The following is a 14,699-nucleotide window of genomic DNA, read 5'->3' as shown; positions in this document are numbered from 1 at the left end:
TGTTGGCTGTCAGCCAACCAATTTGAAATACATCACCAGTTGCCGGGCAGACTCCAGCCCACCAGGTAGATGCCCCTCACCCAGGTAGCCAATGCCAGTCCCCTAGCAGAGGGGGCAGGTTCCCCTCCCTCAAGACTGCAGCCAGCTCAGATTACCTCAAGAGAGAGGGTAAGGGTGTGTCTCCTCTGCTGGACCCATCCTAATCACATTGTCACAGCACAGAGATTTTGGGGAGAAACCAAGGTGGCTTTCTGCCACAGTGCCAGCACCACTGGCTGCAGGAAGGATGCTGGTGTTTGTGCAGCTGTCTTCCCATTGGATGTGAGGGATTTTCTGGAGGCATTGCTGTTGATACCTCTCCAGGCTCTTGAAGCAATGAAGGTGCATCACCCACCTATCACACCCATCGAGGAGAGTGGGATGGTGGCTGTATTGCAGACCTGGATCTTGGTGTGTTTCTGGAGTGTTATTTGCTGAAGCAATGCCCCTGAGGACGCGCTGGATCCTGTGCTGGATCTCCTCCTCAGTGTTCAGTCTTTGAAGAGGTGGCTAGTGAAGTAGGGGAAGTGCTCACCTATGTCCAGGTTCTTTCTCCCAGTGGTAATTTGCAGGGGGGGTGGGGGTAAGTCACACTCACAGCCCAGGGCATGCTAATGGAGCACTTCAGTCTTTTGTAATACAGGCACCTGAGGAAAGAACAATGCTCACAGGGCATGACTCAGTTTCCCTGCTCCTGACATCATTGGCCAAGAGAGGGTTATCTGAGAGCAATGAGCAGGAATGCAGACTTTTGAACTTAACCTGTGTACAGATCACCCATGCCAAGACAGACTGGGGGCATCTGGACCTTGGGGATGGATATGGGGGGAGGGTGAGCCTGCAGCAGCTGGAGAAGAGTTTGTCTGTGTCTGTGTGCTTTCTGCTGGATGCAGCAGCTCTTGCTTGATTGCTAAATACCCCAGTGGACTGCTGCATCATTGGGAGGAACTTGTTTTGGCTGCTCCTGTGCTTCTCCAGGTAAAGCAAAGCCCCCAGAGCCATCCTGGCTGTTACATGTGTCCCAGAGCCAGTCGATCTCGGCACACATGCATGACAAGTGCAAGACGTACTGCTGGCCCACACTTCTACGTTCCCAGGTGCCAGGCTGTCCTTCTGCCCCAGGGGTGACTCTGGGGTCTGTAACTAATTTTGTCTGGAGCAGCAGAAGACAAGTCCAACAAGCCCCTCCACCAGGCATGCTGGGACATGAGCCACCAGTGACCCACAGCAGCTGCATATGGTAGAGGAAACACGGGTGCACTCCCTGCTGTGTGCACTCTCTGAGGCCCCAGCACCCACCCTCATCCTCCCCCTACAGCCCCAAATTACAGGCTCCATGCATAGGCCGTGGCAGTGCAGGCTTCACAGTGTAGCTGGCTTACCTTTCAGAGCTTGGGCGGAGTCCCAGGCTTGAGATGCTGCTGTTTTGATTGGTGGAGCCCATCCACCAATCAGGAAGCAACAAGAGAAATAAAGTTGTGCCCCTTTCCTGAGGGGAGGGGGGGAAGAGCTCTCCTGGACCTGACTGAAGACTTAAACTGTCAGGTCTGGAAGACTTCAGGGGGAGGAGCCCCAGAGCATATAAAAGGCAATTATTTCTGGTGGAGGGTGCATACCCAGTTTTGGCAAGTTGTCGAGGGCTGTATGGGTAGCCCGTCCCCAGTCACCATCCTGGAACCAATGTCCCAATGTCCCAGGGCCAGCACCAGTGGGGCCCAGGGCAGGGCACTGGCTGGCGGGGTCTGTGGAGCCGGGCTCGGCTGCACCGGCAGGGAGAGGGGGAGCTGGCCCAGCTCCATGGAGCCCCTGCTGGCCGAGGCCGAGACGCCGTGCCCCTGCCGCCCTGCTCTGGGCCCCACTGGTGCTGGCCCTGGGGCAGCGGTACAGCCCCATGGTACACGCAGCGGGGCGGTGCACAGCCCCAAGCCCCTGCTCCCCAGCAGGGAAGGAGCTGGTGTGGAGCGTGTGGAAAAGCGGCCCCTTGCCCACCCCGGGGCCAGAGCTCCCTGCTACAGCCACTCATAGCCATGGAGTGGGCGAGGGGGTTTTCCTGTGGACTCAGTACCGGCTTGTAACCCAGCCCCACGTGGGCTCCCGGCTCGCCCACTGGGGCTGTGCGTGGTGGCAGCAGCTGCAGCCCCCCTGCTTGCCGTGCTGGGCAGCCCAAAGGCGGCGTGTGCAGCTGTGCATGCTCTGCTAAGGGCCTGGGGGCCAGGGGCTAGGGGCTGGGGCTGGGGCTGGGGAGAACTGCTCCACTCCCCGGCCTTCACTCCACATGCCTCCTCGCTCCCCGAGGCGAAGCGGGGGCACGCAGCAATGTCCTGGAGCCAGCAGAGCCTGCGCCAGGCTCCTGCGCCTGCCTCCGCCTCGCCTCAGGGAGGAGCTTACCTCTGTGTCCCACGCCAAGCCCAGCTCCTATCCTGGCACGTGTGCAGCCTAAAAAAGTTTGTGAGTGGCCAGCCTTTTACTTGTGCGTGGCCATGCACACGTGCACCTTAGAGGAAACCTTGGTGGCCAGCAGCAGCAGTGGTGGCAGGGGCAGCAGGAGGCAGGCAGCCATGGTGAGGTCAAGAGCAGGCAGGATGCAGCCCTTGCTCTGGCTTCTGTTGTTGCTGTTTATCTTGGGCCAAAGCCCAGCTGCTACTTTTGATTCCTGATGCCCTTGGCCCGTGGCCCAGCCCAGCCCTCTTCTTCCTTCCCCTGACCGCCCCACCAGGATGGGCTGTTTCTGGCGCTGAGGTGCAGCCATGGGGAGGGCAGTGGATCCCCAGGAGGCAGGTATGCCCTTGCCTGGTCCGCAGCTGCCCCCTGGACTCGGGCGGGGGTGGACAGACTGATGGACAGGCAGAGCTGGGGCCGTGCCAGGTGCTGCAGGGGCAGCTGGGCAGGCTGTGGTGGCGAGGACAGGACTGTACCCCCAGGGACCCAGAGCCCTGTCACAGCTCGACCACCCAGGACCACACCTTAGGTCAGGTCCCCACTTTCACACACGGTGCCCCTGGGTACTCACACCACAGCCCGGACAGGGCACCCAGGCGTGGGGGAATGGATGCCGTAGGACCACAGGATCCAGATCGGGATGCGCTTTGTGACAGGCTTCAGGCAGCGGTCGGAGTTTGTATCATTGGCTGCAGCACCAGACCCCGGACGAGAAGCGGAGTCAGAGGCCTGGACGCACACTGCTGCTCCAGCCCCAGCCCAGCACCGGGGGCAGGGGCAGATTTCCAGGCAGCTCCTCCAAGTCTTCCCTGCCCCGCACACCCGCCACGAGGCTCCAGACCCCGGCCCTGCCTGCAGTGTGTGCCGAGGTGGTGGCCTGGGTGCCAGCTCTCTGTGCCCACTCGTGCTGCCTCCCCATCCCAAAGCCCCAGCCCCGTGGGTCATCCCCTGTCTGCAGAAGGAGCAGTGGCTGAGTGGGGTCAGCAGCAGGGGAGGCAGGAGGCGTGGAGCCATGGCACAGCCATAACCAGGCAGGACACAGCCCTGGCCCTGGCCCCTGCTCTGCTCGGCTCTCCTGGGCCAGAGCCCAGATGCAGCATGTGCTGCCTGGCACCCTCGGCGGGCAGCCCAGCTCAGCCCTGTTCCAGCCGGCTCCTGTGGCCTGTTGGCTAAAGGCAAGCAAAGCTCGGCGCCTCTGAACCCCAAGACCTCCAGGCTCGGACCTGCACAAGCTCGAGTAGGGAGGAGGTCACGGGGTGCCAAGGCTCTGGGATGCAGCCACGGAGGGGGCCGGGATCTCCGGGAGTCCGGTGTGGCCCTGCCCCTTCCTCAGCTGTGCCCCGCGCACAGGCGGAGATGGACAGGTGGCCGTGCCAGGGCTGCTGTGGTGCCCCCAGGGTCAAACCACTCCTTCCTCACTGGCTCCCGAGGTTCCCCACTTCCCTGCTTTAAAAAGTAGAGCCTGGGACTTGGGGGTCCTACAGCCAGCCTCAGTTTACCTCAGCTGCCTGTCCTCGGCCAGACCCCCCCGTTCCAGCTCTGGCCCAGCGGGCCCCAGTCTCGTTGCAGGGCACTACATGTCCATGCCTTAAGGCCCTAGCTGGCCTCCAGCTGCCCCCATAGCCATGCCCCCACTCCGGGGGTCTCTTCCTCTCTGCGTGCTTCGACACTCCTGCCAGCCTGCACTTCATGGCCAAGACCTGGTGCGTAGACTTGGCCCCGCATGCCGGATGCAGCCGCGGACTCGCTGCTTCCCATTCCCCCAGGCCATGCCCTGCAGGGGCTGAGCACTGTGGGGCAGAGGGTCCCTGGTACAGCCCGGGCTGTGCTTTGATACACAGCACCACACGCTCCCTGCTCCACCCATTCAGCCTTTCTGCCACATGCCCCAATTCCCCTCCAGCAAAGGCTGCCTCCCAGGCCTGGAGAGTTTGTGCCCTTTATGCCCCCTTCCAAGAGCTTTGCCTGGAGAAGCAGCTCCCCACCACCGCATGCTCATGTCCTCTGGAGGCCGTAGGTGAGGGATCCGTCAGCTCAACTGCAGCGTTCGCCGTGACCCCAGCAGCACCGGATCAGGGCTGGGGGGGCTCAGTGGTCCTGCAGGTTTTGGCTCAGCCAACCTGTGCAAACAGGCCGCTCTCATCCTCACATACAGGCAAGGCCCTGGAGTCGCAGGTAATGTCTGTGCAAAGCCCGGCAGGGTCAGCACCACCCCGGTGTTCGGCTCCACTCGCTGCGCTGCCCTCGCTAGCGCCGCGCCCCAGCTGCTCAGCCGGGAGACTGCAGGAGCGGGCGCGTGGGGGGCGTAAGCCGCAGGTGAGGAGAACCGCTGAACTGCCCCTGCTCCGGGCACCAGTGGGCAGCACTGGACCAGACCGAGCTGCCCATACCCCTCCTCCTCCCTCTGTGCTGAGAACCAGCCCCGGGGGCAGGGCGCTGCCACCATCCTGCCCCTGCCCATGGCCGGCAGCCCCGCGGCACCTGGGGGGAAGGGACAGAGCAGCAGGAGCTCAGCCAGGACCCGGCATCCAGGCCTTATGCCCCAGCTCTGAGCACAGACACCCTTGGGACATTGGGGCCCATCGGGACCTGCCCCACCCCCACCATGGGCTCCCCGTCTTGTGGGCAAAGGGGAAGCCCCACAGAGGCTGCCCATCACTCCCATCCAGCCTGGCACGTTTCAGACACTCCCCCGTTCCCAGTCCCCAGCTGGCGGGATCCGCACCTGAGGCTGCGTCTTCCCCCAGGGTGGGAGCCAGGGGCTGGGTCCTGGGGCAGGAACCGTGCTGAGTCTGGGCTGCTTCCTTCCCCCTGCACACCAGGCCTGGCACTGAGCCGCGGCAGCAGGCGGTAGGCTCTGCCCCAGGGGAATGGTCAAGGTCTCAGCCACACACTCCTGCCCCAGGGCTCCCTGCACGTCGTCCATCCACCCCAGGCACTGCCCTCGCCAGCACTGCCCACCTCAGCACCTCAGCAGGGCTGTGCTAGGGCCTGGCAGGTGCTGGGCATGTCCCGTCAGGGCAGAGCTGTGGGTTTCTCCCTCCGCCCCCTGCCCCACACCCGCTTGAGGAACAGGGCAGCCAGGGCAGGTCCCTGTAAATGGACAGCACACCGGAAAGCTGTGGATACATTCATTGTGGAGCACAGGCAGCCTCTGCAGGGCCTTGGTCTTCCTCCTCCCATCCTCAGGGACCATCCCGCAACTCCCAGCCTCCTCCCTCTGCTGAGCGAGGGAGTCACAGCATCTCTCCAGTCACAACTATCAGCACATGCAGGATCTCTATGGCCACGATGCTGTCACTCGCCCCAGGGATTTCCTGGCAGACCCCGGGGTCTTTGAGTAGGGATCAGGTGCTCCTGGATGAGGAGGAAGCCAGTGACGGAGGGGTTGGGGGGTGCCAAGGCCTCCCCTAATAGCTGGACCCAGGCAGGCAGTGGGGTGGGGGCCCCTTTCCCCAGCCAGTTCCTGACCCCCAAAATCCTCTCCCTGCTCCTACTATTTGACCCCTGAGCCAGAATAGCTCTGCTCATGGGCACTGGCCCCAGCACCAGCAAGGGGCCACAGAGCTGGTCTGAGACTCCAGGCAGATGCCCTCTTCCCTCCTGGCCCTGGGCTGGCCTCATCCATCTCCCGTGGCAGTGCCCGAAACCCTCATCATGGGGTCAGGTGCCTGTGCCCACCCCACTCTGCACCACCCTGACCAGGCCCAGGCAAAGCTGGATGCTGGAAGTAGCTCCCAATGACCCCTCCAACACCTGCAGCCCCTGGTCAGCCATGCCCACCTCTAATACTTGGAGCCGTCGCCTCCTGGACTTTGCTGCCCCTTTTTGCTGGGGCTTGGCCACAGCCTGGGGGTCCTCATCCAGCTTCTTCATCAGCATGGGGACCCAGGGCGCATCGGGAGGGGCACACAGCTTCTTGCCCCACCTGGTGATGAACCTGCACAGAGGCAGGAAAGAGATGGTGAGGGCTGAGCTGCATTCCCCAAGGACCAGGAGCCCTATACACTCCTACCCCAGCACCGAGCCCAGTGGGAGGGGAGCAGAGCGATGCTCCCGGCCCCCCGGGGCTCACATGACAGCTGGGACCAGGCACCCGGTCTCCAGGCTCTGGACGCTGTAGGACTGCAGGGTCCAGGGCGGGATGCGCTTCGCACTCAGCCTCAGGCAGCAGTTGGGGGCCACAACCTTGGGCCATGGGGGACAGGGGGGGAGATCAGGGGATGCCAATCTGCCCCTGCCCCAGCACCAGCAGGGCCTCATCTCCACTGGCAGCTGACTTGGGACACCATCCTGGGGATGTTTCTCCTGCCCTCCTGCCTCCTGGACAGGGCTCAGCCACTGCCTGCTGGACTTCTCTGCCCCCTTCTGCTGCTTGGGTTTGGCCCCAGCCTTGAGGTCCTCCTCCAGCTTCTTCATCAGCTGAGGGACCCAGGGCGCGTCGTGAGGGGCGCACAGCTTCTTGCCGTGTTTGGAGATGAACCTGTGTGGAGACAGGAGGAAAGCAGTGGTGAGGATGGGGAGTGGGAGCCCACCCCATCCCTGCTTGTGCATGTGGTGCCCCCGGGTACTCACACCACAGCCCGGATGTTGCACCCACGCTCTGGGCCCTGGATGCTGTAAGACTGCGGGATCCAGGCAGGAATGTGCCCTGCATCAACCTTCACGCAGCAGTCGGAGCCTGCAGAGTCAGACCCGGGAACAGAGGCCAGGGTTTCGTAGTCGGGGGGGTCACTTCTGCCCCAGCCCCTACCCAGCGGCATCATAGCTCAACACCCACTAGCATCAGGGCCTGTCCCCACCCCAGGCAGGTGTGGTGGAGCAGGTGTCTCATGCCCACACCCTGCATGAGACCCCTCCAGCTCTGCTCCCCCAGCCTGCCTGCTGCCTCCTGACACCTTGCCTAGAGTGCCAGTGCTCTCTGCCCACTGCTCCAGGGACAGGGGACATGACCAAGTCCCACACAGCATCAGTGGCAGAGTCCTGGGCAGCTTACACTACATACCAGCACTGGAAGGAGTCTGAGCTTCCCCCAAACCCTCACCCCATCACCCACCCAGCCTCCTCCCCAACCTACCTTGGGCATTGTGGGGGTAGAGGGCAGCCAGCAGCAGGGCCAGCATGAGGTGGAGCTCCATTGCACAGCTGGGAGCAAGCAGGCAGGATGCAGCCCTCAAGCTTGCTGCTATTTATCCTGGGCCAGAGCCTGAGTTTTGCTTTCGTTTCCTGACACACTTGGCCAGTGACCCAGCTCCCCACTCCCCGCCCCTCCATGCCAAACCCAGCTGAGCACCAGGGTGCACCTGTGTTGCAAAGGGGGGAAGGGGCAAGGGGTGCCAGGAATTTCCCCGGGCCCTGCAAGGAGCTGCAGACGGGCTGTGCAGAGAAGTGTCCTCCACTCTCCAAATCCCACGTGGCACTCGGACAAGGATCAGCTGGGGTTGGGGGGCACGGAGCGAGCCAGACCCATCCTGCCAGAGGCACCCAGCCTGGACCCAGCAGAGCAGGGCATGTTCTGCCCTGCTGCAGCCCCCCCCCTTGCTGGGTAGCATCTGCCTGGCTTTCCTCCCCTCTGCCCACATCCTTTGTGGCCTGGGGGATTTGGGGCACTTCTGTGTTCCCAGCCAGTGCTGATTTGGGTTATTCCAGTAAAGGGGCCAGGAGCCCTGGGTTAAGGACAGGGCCAAGGAGCTGACAGGCAGGACCCAGGACATCGGGGACTGAAAGCTGGCAGCCTGGAGGTGGCCAGAGCCCCTGCCCCATGGAGCAGCCAGGGAGAGTGTCTGTGTAGCAGACAGGCCATGCCGTGGGGCAGTGGGCACTGGCAGCCATTCGCTGGGGCTGCCCTGGGGTTGAGGGGCTGGGGGGTGGATGGGCCATGCATGGATCCACTCACAAACCCCAGCAGGAAACACTGCCCTGCAGCCCGGCTTTCCCCGTCAAAGCTCTGGAGGAGTTCCCCCCACCCCGGGCTAGCACTTCCTTTTCCTTCTCGCTTTAGTTTATTTCTGGTTTATTTCTTGCAGTTCCTTGTGTGGCAGAAAACCACCTTGGTTTTTCCCCAGAATCTCTGCCCTGTGACTATGTGATTAGATGGGCCAGCACAGAGGAGTCACACCTTTACCCTGTCTCTTTAGGTGACCTGAGCTGGCTGCAGTCCTGAAGGAGGGGGAACCTGCTCCCTCTGCCCACGGGACTGGCATCAGCCACCTGGGTGAGGGGCATCTACCTGGGGGGCTGGGATCTGCCCGGTAACAGGTGATGTATTTCAAATTGGTTGGCTGACAGCCAACTGGGGCTGACCTCCACCGGCCCAGGTGAATGAGGTCACGGGGGCTGTATAGGTTGGGGAGGGAGGAGGCTCTCTCTCTTCGGCCATGAGATGAAGCAGCAGCCAAGCAGGGGAGACAGAGGAGCCTTGCCATCGGGACCCAGCTCTCTCTCACCCCCAGACTCCAGAGGGGAAACTCAACCTGCCTCTGGAAGATGCTTGTGAGTAAGCTACTCAATCGGATTAGATATCCAGCTGGCAGTAACACAGATGCGTGATCAAAAGGCTACCTCAGCCACACTGTTTGCTCTTTAGGATTCCTAAGATATTGCTCAGTCCTGTACCTAGTTTACCCTACCCCTGTAATGAGTAAAGTTCTCCTTTGTGACCGGTGTTGGAGACTTATTGAGGGGTGGGTCTAAATTATGCCTAAGAGACCCCTTAGGTCTGCGGACTAAGGGAGACTTTACTTTTTGGCCCCTTGACTTGGGGAAGTGCCCCAAGTGCCTGTAGCGGGTCAAGTACCCGTCGGACTCTTAGGCCTGTGTTTTCCCGAGGACACAGGGCCGAGACAGTCCCTTCTCGGGGTGGTGGCGGCACATTACCCCCAGGCTAGCGAGTGTGCTCCGGGAGAGGGGTCGGCCGAGCATAGGGCGCCCCTAGGGAGGCATTTGGAGCCTGGCAGGTGGTCGGGCGCAGGGAGGTGGGCGGCTCAATGCAGGAGCGCCCCCTACTGGCCCGCCTCACCTTGTAATAAAAATATCCCCTGCCTGAGGCAGAGTGATGGGGGACCGTGAAGGGCAGGCAGGGGATGGGAGAACTGTGCTTATGCACCCCTCCAGCATCCCACAGCCAGGGCCAAGGGAGAACATAGCTACCCTTGCCCTATAACCACTGCAAATCTTTGCAGTGGCAGGGCAGGTCCCCAGGCACTGATGGGCAGGAACCGTCCCAGGGTGTCTGTGCTCAGAGTCGGGGCATGGAGCCTGAACACCTAGGTCCTGGCTGCTGTGCAGCTGCTCAACCCCTTCCCCCACCAGGTGCTTCATGATGCTCCAGGGCTCCTGGCCCTGCCTGCACCCCCAACACAGCCCAGCATCTCCAGTGTGCAGGGGGAGGCTCCACAAGGAGCAGAGGGATGAAGGGGCAGGCTGCCAGGGACCCGTTGTCCTGCCTGTCTCCTAGTCCCCTGGCAGACACCTGGGAGCAAGCTGGCCAGCAGCACAAGAACATCAGTTTCCCGCCCGGGGAGCCCCAGAGCCTGGGACCCAGGAGTCTGGACCCCAAAGCAGGGGATAGGTTGGGAAACAGCCACTTCTTCCAGCTCCTCAGCATGGCTGCTGCACTGCTCTGGGGCTCCCGGACCACATGAGGGGCAACTTCTGCAAACGGCCCCATCCCAGCCTGGCAGGTGGTGGGGAGACATCATTAGCAGGCCCCAGAGAAGCCGGGGGGACCCTTGTCTGGAGCATCTGGGCAGGGCGACTGTCTTGAAGGGCAGGGTCCAAGACTGGACACCGTGCTCCCAGGGAGGTCTCGGCAGCACTGAACGGAGTGGGAGCATCGCTCCCTGGACTGGTACATGTGACTCGCCCAGGGTGCTCTGACTCCCATCCATGCTGGGACTCAACTCATCAGGATCCTGGCTAGAGGGTCAGGCCTCTCTGCTCAGGCTCAGACCAATGCTGCACTGGGGGCAGGAAGGGATTTCTTCCCTGGTCACATTGGCCTGGACTGGCGGGGTGGGGGAGTTGCCTTTCTCTGCAGCTGGGGCATGGCCTCTGCCTGGGGTCTTGGGCGTGCATTAATCCCCTTTGCAGCAGCAGGATATTGGCAGTTGCAGTCCTCCGATTTCCCAGCAGCACAGTCCGGTGTGATGCCTGGGGCTGTGTCAGGGTGATTGTGTTGTGCTGCTCAAGGATCAGACACCGGGTTTGGTCAGGGCTGATCCTGCCTCAGGCAAGACTTGGGCTGGATATGACGCTGCAGCTCCCTTCCAGCCCCCTGACTCTCGGGTCCCCAGCTCCTCCCCTGCCCTGCTGCAGCTCCTGTCCAGTGCAGGACTGCACAAGCAACGGCTCTGTCCTTGGCGCAGGGCTTTGCCCCCATCCTCGCTGCCTTTCCTCCTGCATCAGTTCAGGGTCCTTTTGAGCCCCTGCCCTGTGCTCTGAAGACCCTGGTGTCACCAGTGATGAATGCTGTGTGCCCCATTCCCTCCTTCAAGCCCTATGAATGTACAGAGCAATGCCAGACCCGTGGAGCTATTTCCAGTTGGACAGAAGCTGCTGGCAACACCTCTCTGACCAGGATTAGACACTCTGCCACATGCTTACTGGGCAGCAGTTGCCCCTAAACCATTTCCTCCATGTGCTTCAGAGAAGGCCCCGGGGGTTGCGTGTAAACCCTTGCAGCAGCCCTTCTAAAGCAAAGCTAGTCACAGTGCCGGTCACGCGATGCAGCAGGAGCTCAAGTGGTGCAGCAAGATGACTTGTTTGGAAGAGCTGCCACTTCCCTGTGTCCTGCTCCTGGAGTATGGCTGGCTTTTTGTTGTTGTTGTTTTGCATTGAGGTTGCCTGACTCCCTTGTGCACTGTGACACACTGGAAAAGAAAGGGTTAAGTTTTCAGCTGCCTTAGACCCGTATCTCATCAGTGGCTGGAGAATGGGCGCATCAGAGCAGGACGAGGGGTGAGGGGAGTTCCCTGTGCAGCTGTGGCAAGGGTGCTGTGCTCGCCTCCAGACCCGGGGTTGCAGAAGAGAAGACCCCGGGAGCTCAGGAGGAAAAGCCCGTGAGGTACCAGAGAAGGGTATTCCTCTAGAGAGGGGGGACAAAACCCTGGAGATTTATATGGTGCGCTATGGAGGTGCTGGCAGGAGACCGCGGCGATCTTATAGGATGGCTGCACTGCAAAGGGAGATAGAAAGATAGCAACGGAGAGAGTGAGAGTAAGAAGTGAGAGCTCTAGGAAGCAGATAATAAAAGTCCTGTCATCCAAGAGTCTGGAGGAAACAACCCGAGCCCTAATTGAGCTAGAGACCGCAGCCTGCAGAGCTGCTGGGGCAAGACTAAGACCAGGACAAGGGAGACAAGGACTCCGAGGTATATGAGCAGAAAAACATCAGCCCTGCAAGCGGGCTGAGCAATAAGGGGATCAACTGTCTGAAGGAAATTCCCCCACCACCCCAGGGATCAGTGCACGAAGCTGAAGTGAAGGTCATTGGTTGTAGCTATGTATGGCTAAGGACATAGGCAGGCAAGGCTCTTTGGGGTAGATGTGATAATTTTTATTAGATTAACTAAATAGTTGGAAAAAAAAGCTCTTTGCAAGTTTAGGGGCAAAAAACACCCTTCTTTAGGCATGCAGCGAGGAAGCCAGATAGGTTATGAATTAAGCAAACTAGCGGGGCCCCTCTGAGGGATAAGAGAGTCTGATATAAACTGACAGCATCTGGGAGTAATGATTTGACATGATCAGGACTGTTTTCTTTAGTTTGTAATTTGCATTGACTTTATTTCTATGAGTGGGACCATCTGAGCTGGAAAAGGAGCGGTTCCCGTCTGAGACCTGAAGAGCGAATGCGGAGAGGTGAGTGGATCTAGCCCTCACCCTTGGACTGCGATTATTGCAAGTGTCATCTCGGTGAGCAACAGACCAGGGTGGAGGGGTGGAGGAGCCCTGCACAAGATGCATCATGAGGCAAGTGAGGAGTCAATGGACCGTAGAGGGTAAATCCTGGGTAAAGAAAAACTGGGAGGAAGTTGCCCCAGGGTGCATTTTCTCTTAGTCTCCAATAATCCCATCAATGCACAACAGATGAGAAATCCAACGACAAGGGAGTGTTGACCCTAAGTAGGAAATTAACCTAGGGGTCAGATAGCACCATGTCACAGTGGGAAAGAGGGACAGGAGCTGGCTGAGATGCCTGGGTCCAGGGTGGAGCAGGGCAGGGCTGGGCACTGCCCTTACTGGTCTGGGGAGACCCCACCCTGACCCGGCATGGCCCACACCCAGGTGGGGGAGCGTGGAGGAGGCACTGGGCAGGATCAGGGCGAGAGGTGCTGGGGGAGCAGAGCCTGGGTGTGTGATGGAGAGCGTGGGGGTTTGGGGCTCTGTAGATGGCCTGGCCTGGCGGGAGGTGCGAGGGGGCAGAGCCTTGGGGGAGGCTGAGCCAGCAGACAGGGCTGGGAGCCAGGCTCTCAGAGAGGCCACAAAGCTGTGAGGCTTGTCTTGGTTCCCTGAGTCCTTGCTGCTCGTTCCCCTCCAGGAACTCCCTTTCTCTCCTGCAGCGAAGCCACCACTTCTGCTTCCTCTTCACAGAAACTTGTCTTCACCCCCGCCCGCAGCCAAAGCCTGTCTGTCGCGTCCCCTGTCTGGGGGCCTGCATCCCTGGGCGTCTCCATGGTGCCTCTGCTACCTCTGCCCTTCCTGCTCCGCAGCGGGACAGCCGCCTCCCACCGAGCCCAGCCAGTGCCAAGTAGGCAGTACCAGCCGCTCCACAGCAGGGCAGCAAGGATGCTGAGTACTATGAAGAGGATTTTCTATGAGGAGAGACTAAGGGGGCCAGGACTGATCAGTTCAGGAGAGAGGTGCTTGTGGGGCAGGACAAGGGTTTATAACATGCTAAGGAGGCAATCACTAGGGATTTATTACTGACTGTCTCTCACCAGGCAAGAATGAGGGGCCTCCACATGAAACCAGTAGCAGTCAGTTTAAAATGAACACCAGGAAGTTTTTCTACCCAGCATGGCATTAAAGGGTGGGACTCATGACCACCAGATGTGCTGGGAGCTGAGAGTGCATCCAGATTCACCCAGGGACTAGACATGTGCTTGGAGGAAAGCGGCATCAGTTGCTATTGAGGAGTGGAGAGAGGGGCACGGCCTCTGAACCAGAGCTTCCTAAACCTTCAGTGCTGGAAGCTGCAAGGGAGAGAGGAACAGGGGAAAACCCTGCTCAGACCCAATGAAAATTACAGACTAAAGAAAACTCTCTGATCAGCCCTGCCAAACCAACCCAGACATTTCCATTGTCCAGACTCTCAGCAACACAAGAGTTACCCCTGACACAGCCCGGGGCATCACCCCCCAACCTGCCACTGGGAAATGCAGGGGGCTGCAGCCACCAAGGTCCTGCTGCTGTAAAAGAAGTTAATAGATGCTCGACAGACCCCAGGCAGAGGCCGTGGCCCCACTACAGAGGAAGACAAAATCCCCTCAGCCCAAAGCAGTCTGATCAGGGTGGGAAATTCCTGACCCAGCTCAGCATCAGTCTGAGCCTGAGTACAGGGGCAAGACCTTCCAGCCAGGACCCTCCAGGGTTGGTCCCCAGTCTGGGCTGGAGTTAGCACCCAGCTGCTGAGGAAGGAAAATGCACCCTGATACCTGTAGCAAGAAGGGGGGATGCAAATTCCTTCCCAGCCCCATGTGGCCACCAGCAAAGCCCCAAAGCCTGGGGTAGCCACACCCCTCACTCTGCCCTGCAGCCTGGGCACAGCAAGCAGAGCCACCCCTCAACCCTTTCCTTGTACTGCCAGAGTTGCCCTTTCTGTATCTCCTTGAAGCCCTTATCCCCTTTTTGTCTCCTCTCATACTCAAGCCAGTGATGAGCTCTGCTTCCTTCCCCTGCTGCTGAGTACAGTCCTCGCCAATACTTGTTGCTCTGGGCTGCAGAGCTGCTCCTAGTATCTTCCAGCCACCCCAAACACCCAGACACCACCTGACACCCCACCCCAACACACTCCCATCACAGCGCCCACATAAACCCACTTATATATTCACCGCCATCCCTACGGACACACACGCTCCCTCCCCCCACCCCATCCACAGCCATCCCTACCCCCAACACACGTATCCATCTCCACCCCCCACCCCGACACGAATACGCACCCCACCCACACACACCTACCAACCCCCTGTGGCAGAAGACCACCGCTGTTTCTCACCATAAGCT

The 14,699-nt window shown here is 60.3% G+C and overlaps 1 protein-coding gene across 1 annotated transcript; it reads right to left on the bottom strand.

The window, feature by feature from the left end:
* Window positions 1–5,606: 5,606 nt before the first annotated feature.
* Window positions 5,607–7,622, bottom strand: LOC149867879 (uncharacterized). The gene is made up of 5 exons (XM_090037144.1): window positions 7,556–7,622; window positions 7,054–7,159; window positions 6,554–6,961; window positions 6,262–6,418; window positions 5,607–5,835 (listed from the first exon to the last, which is right to left on the bottom strand). The coding sequence occupies exons 1-5, from the start codon at window positions 7,614–7,616 to the stop codon at window positions 5,776–5,778; spliced, it is 792 nt and encodes a 263-aa protein (XP_089893270.1). The 5' UTR covers window positions 7,617–7,622; the 3' UTR covers window positions 5,607–5,775.
* Window positions 7,623–14,699: the final 7,077 nt, after the last annotated feature.

This window comes from Crocodylus siamensis, chromosome 3 (genome assembly GCF_052110815.1).
Source record: "Crocodylus siamensis isolate JL-2025a chromosome 3, ASM5211081v1, whole genome shotgun sequence".
Classification (NCBI taxonomy): Eukaryota; Metazoa; Chordata; order Crocodylia; family Crocodylidae; genus Crocodylus; species Crocodylus siamensis.
This window is presented reverse-complemented; position numbering and strand designations above follow the sequence as displayed.

Bases quoted from the DNA above. Each gene is read 5' to 3' on its own strand.
- LOC149867879 (XM_090037144.1), bottom strand. From the start codon at position 7,616: ATGGAGCTCCACCTCATGCTGGCCCTGCTGCTGGCTGCCCTCTACCCC. The intron at 7,160-7,555 runs GTAGGTTGGGGA...CTGACTCTGCAG, and splicing joins CTACCCCCACAATGCCCAAG to GCTCCGACTGCTGCGTGAAG. The intron at 6,962-7,053 runs GTGAGTACCCGG...GTCTCCACACAG, and splicing joins TGCAACATCCGGGCTGTGGT to GTTCATCTCCAAACACGGCA.